The sequence below is a fragment of the Chelmon rostratus genome, chromosome 11, assembly GCF_017976325.1.
Source record: "Chelmon rostratus isolate fCheRos1 chromosome 11, fCheRos1.pri, whole genome shotgun sequence".
Lineage (NCBI taxonomy): Eukaryota > Metazoa > Chordata > Actinopteri > Chaetodontiformes > Chaetodontidae > Chelmon > Chelmon rostratus.
Genome location: NC_055668.1, coordinates 25215308 through 25220417, shown reverse-complemented (window position 1 = coordinate 25220417; position 5110 = coordinate 25215308). Strand labels below are relative to the sequence as shown.

The 5110-nt window shown below is 40.3% G+C and overlaps 1 protein-coding gene across 1 annotated transcript; it reads right to left on the bottom strand.

Annotated features, from left to right (window-relative positions):
* Nucleotides 1-309: 309 nt before the first annotated feature.
* LOC121614306 (G-protein coupled receptor 4-like) lies at nt 310-2722 on the bottom strand. Its single transcript, XM_041948122.1, has 3 exons — nt 2573-2722; nt 973-1160; nt 310-885 (listed from the first exon to the last, which is right to left on the bottom strand). Exons 1-3 carry the CDS (start codon nt 2720-2722, stop codon nt 402-404), a joined length of 822 nt encoding a protein of 273 aa, XP_041804056.1. The 3' UTR covers nt 310-401.
* Between the last annotated feature and the right edge of the window lie 2388 nt (nt 2723-5110).

Sequence of the window (5110 nt, the reverse complement as noted above, 5' to 3'; positions counted from 1 at the left end):
ACGTCATATGAAACCACATCCAACTACTAAAGTAGCACGCCTGCCACTAAAACACCAAAAACAACAAAAGACTTGTGAAGATGCTGTTTTCAACAAACAGCAGCCAAAATAAAGACTTAGAAATAAAGACGCCGTGGCGGCTATAATGAGCTCAGCTAATCAACAAATAATATCTGGTTTGCTTCTGTGATTAAAGGGTCATAATGACTGACATCGACTTACAGCTAAAAAATATTTCCTCCCAGCAGAGTCAGAGCTTCCTTTCATCTACAGTTCGGTGTCTTAGTGGAGATCCTGTCTCATCTCTCTCCTTCCTGTTTGTCTCTGTTTCCTCCCCTTTCTCTCTCTCTCTCCCTCTTTCTCTGCCTGCATGAAGCTGACTGTGTAAATGTTGGCATCATTCAAACTGCTGGTTTGTTGGTATCATTACTGTCCGTTCTGCAACAACACACAGCGGCCAGAAGCTTGTCTATGGCCCCCTTCCTCATGAAAACGTACAGGACTAAGTCTGCCAGAGGACTCAGCCTAATAAAAATGAGAGACAGTTGGGTGAGGGTCTGTTGATGGCTCGCGTACCAGATGATGCTGGGCATGAACAGCAGCGTGTAAATGAGCAGCACCAGGACCAAGATTCCCAGAATTTGTCGCTTTTCATCAGAGGGGACAGTGCTGGCAGACAGGGCTTTGAGGGTCCCACCCAGACAGAATATGAACACTGGGAGGGGAATGAGGAGGAAAACCGCTGAGAAGATTCCTGTGTAATTCCAGAAATGGGAAGTGAGGAGAAAGACAAGAGGAAGAACCCAGACCACGACACAGACCACCACAGAGCTCTTGATGGTCCGTCTAAAGCGGTACCACAGTGGGCGGGAGACGACCAAATACCTGTAATGCAAGATAGACACAGACTTTCAGGAGCTGCAGAATTCTACAGTAATATAATGGACATATACTGCAGAGACAGATAGCTACCTTTCCACGGCGACACACACCATGAAGCAAACGCTGGCACTCACACCAAAGTAGTAGAAATAATAGAAGATTTTGAATATCCCCCCTTCCTGAATTGGTGCCACCCAAATGATCATGCAGCAGAGCTGAATGACGTCGGAAATGAGGAGGTTGATGATGTAGATGGGAGCAACATGATCGTTTCGCACCTGCAGGAAAACATCGAGAAAAGTTGTTCTGAACTCCAGCCTGCAGGCATTCAGTCATTAACCGAAACACTGGACGGATTCAAAGGTTTCACCTGATGACGGTGCTAAATGGAAACAAAAGTTGTGTAGTGTATTAGTACTATTCAACCTCTGGGCACCATGAATCCCTGCATCATTTTTCATGTCAATCCAGCATTTGTTCAATCAAACTTTATTTATATAGCACTTTTCATCCATTTGAAATGCAACACAAAGTGCTTCACAAAATAAAAGAATACAACAACAGAGAGAATAAAAGCATAATATGACAGACAATATCCCGCTTCCAGATATACACACATGCGCTCACACAAACACAAAACACACACACACACATACACACTCACACACACACACACACACAGTGCTGAGACATGGTTGGGCACTGAGGAACCATGTGAGGAAACACCTATGGGAGCCATCCACACTACATACATCCCAGTGTGGAGGCCCCCCATGAGGAAACACTGAAGCTAAAAACTAAAAGGCTAAAGAAAAAATAAATAAATAGATAAATAAATAAATAAATAAATAAAAGATAAAAGCCGGTATAATGCATAAAAATTAAAAGCTTTAAGAAAGTTAAAAATGTAGAGATAAAATAGACAAATAAATAAATAATAAATAATAGTAATACGATTTTAAGATGTAATACTGATAAAGTGCATAACTAAGAACAAGTCATAAGAAATATAAGAAGTAAAAATAAAATAATAGAAGAATTAAAAGTTTAAAAGAGATCAGTTAAAAGCCAAACCAAAATGGTGAGTCTCGAGCCTCCTTTGTTGAGGCGTTGCACTAAAAAACATTAACGTCAGTCTCATGGTGGCGCTATAAGAAAAGTCAGGATGAAAGAGGTCAGCAGGCGTCTTCCTGTGGGGACACTGAATGAGAAGCAATCTTCTGTTTTTCTTTCAGTTGTGATGTTTTTATTCAGAAATTCAACTAGAGAAGTGTTGCATGATTCACAGTTCAAAAAATTCCCCACTTTTTTGCAAAGCCCACTTTTTTCTTATTGGCTGTCTTCCAGAAGTCTACATGGTGTGATTGACGCCATGCAGGAACAGTAGCGAGCACTAAAAGTAGCAATTTGGGCCACTAAATTTGATGAGTCTGGGCCTCGTTAATTACTGTCGCCTACAAAAGCACAACTTTAAAACTTTATTATTTATCGTTATCGCTAACTTCTGCTAACTGTAGCTGCCATATCTGCTTAGCTCAGTTAGCCGTGCAGCTAGTTGCTCCTAGCAGCTGACCCTGCTCAGAAACCAAGCGCTGACACCAAGTTCCCAAGCCAGATGCAGATCCTTCACAGGCCATATAACAGACAAACGACACAGTTGATAAGTAAATCGCAGTCATAATGTACGTACCAGAGAATAAACAGCGTAGATGGCCACGAGGGTCAAAGGAAGGCCGATACAGATGATTATGCACGTCACCACATACTTGACGTATTGGACTTTTTTGTAATACTCATAGTCAGAGTTCAGAAAGGTGCTGTTCACGAGGAAGTCTTCCATTCTTCAGAGTGAAACCTGTTCAGAGATCAGTTTATAAAAAGGGAGCAAGTTCACACAAGTTTAACTATAATATACTCACAATCACATCTATTCAAAAACTGCTGTCTTTTCAGTTTTACATATTCATAAATAAATGACCGTTTGCAGTTATTATCTGAAATTTAAAATTTCCCTTTTGAAAGCTGTAAGACCCGACCTGACTCAGTGATGTGTTGTTCTCTACCTCCAGTCTGCAGTAAATATAGTGATATATATAACATGCAGCAGATTCCTGTTAATCCACGCCTCCTCCTCCTCTACGGAAGTGAGAGAACAGCAGTCAAGAACAAATATGCATTAGGCTGTCATTTTCTAAAATCACCACCAGCATCACGTTTATGTGGCATCGTGGAGATGAAGTTGACAATTTTGCACCCAAATTGTGAGCAATTATTTTTGCAAACAAAGCAGCCAAATCTAACTGAACGAAAGTTTTTAAAATGATTTAAAATACTAGAACAGAGTAAAAGCTCTCATTTTATTTTGGCGAAACGGTGGTTATTAACTGCAGGTGCTCATTTCTGGTCCCAGACAAAGATGAGTATTTGTTGGCGTGGAGGGCTCTGTGCCTAAAGGGGGTGACACTGGATGTGATTGGAATGACAGTCAGCCTCTAATGCACCCACCTATAACATATGATGAAGTTTTCACTCGCCCGGTGCCACAGGTGAGGCTGAGGGAGCCTGGAAATGAAATGCAGCTCCTGTCAGTTGTTTATTGTAAACATTAATTTGAGCATGCACATACAGTTTTGGCCACATCCCACTACCCCCACACCCCTGCTGAAAATACGACCTGTGGGCATGACATCTTCTTCCTGTGAACGGATCAAACTTCTCACACGTTTTATCACGTGTTTCCTGATGCAAATATGTAGCTGATATTTGGTTTCATCATGTCCTTTTCTTCCTCTTTCCATCTTAAAAAGTTAGAAAGCATCGAAGAGCATCGAACAGTCCCTGCAGCAGCTGCAGCTGGACTCTGCTCGTCCTCAGAACAGTGACGACGGTTTCCATCGTGACCTGATTTCACAGCAAACCATCCAAATGTTTACTGGCGTTTCTTTAACCACTCAGCTCTGCAGCAAAATCTGCTCTCTGTTACTCGTCTGTGTGATCAGTACGTTTCAAACACTGTGAATCCCTGTCACCCAGTCAGATGCTTAAGTTTCTTACTCACCAACATCATATTTAAGGAATGAGACCTAATTAAATCCAGTGTAGATGCTCTAAACCAGTATATTTTAAACATTTTACATATTATTCTCAGATCTGTTGCTGAGTTTGCAGACCTGTGATGATCTTCACATGCAAAAAAGATAAACTTTTTCGATAAACCATGCCTCGCTGGTTATAAATAAGAAGCTGATGGTGCTTCAGAAAACACTCTGATCTCACTGAAATTCAAACGTATGTATCAGTCCTGTATGTGGACATTTTACATTTTAGTTTTGTGGTACATTAGATATTTCTGAGCCTACCATGTCTTCCTGGATCATTGTGGTGTTTTAGAATAGAATATTTTAGTGGACTGGATCATCAGGACCTTTGGCAATACAATCAGATCTTTTGTTGGAGTGTGATTGATCAGTGGATTACTATCTTAACCGGCTGTTTGTTGGTGTTGATCAGTGTACCCACTGTGTTGTTGTATCTTGAAATGGTTTGCATCAAACTCTGATTTTATTGCGCTTCACTATCACATCTTCTCCTTTTCATTTCCTATTTACATGTTCCTCATGTATTGTTAACGTGCTGAAGATTATGATTAATCTTAAGTAATTTTTTATGATTAATCTTAAGTAATTTTTTAATGATTAATCTTAAGTAATTTTCAAGTGAAATGTTGAGTAGCAGCCTCCTAATGTTTGTCACCTGGAGTTGATCAGTCCAAAGTACCAAAGTCTATTAATAAGATCTACAGGGTAAATATCAGATGGTATCACTAAATCTGCACACACACACACACACCACAGTTTTCAGTTTTATATGTTCATGGGGTTGGGGTCCCGAATCCCGTACACCAAGGTCTGATGTGTTGTCCTCAGCACCTCAACAGTCCATGATAAATATAGTAAGTGATGACATGCGACAGGTTCCTGTTCTTCTACACCTTCTCTTCTCAGGAAGTTATGATAGACATTGTGGTCATAGTTCTGATTAATTATTAATATTATATTTTATTTCTGCCAGTAGATCCTCCCACACACCGGAGCTGTGTAAGATGTCAGAGGATCTGGTAGAAATGCAATATAATTTTAATAAGTGGGTTCTCATTAGCATACAGATGATGTTTGGGTCCATCATGTCCTTACCTCCCTCTGATATTCTAAAATGCATACAACTTTTT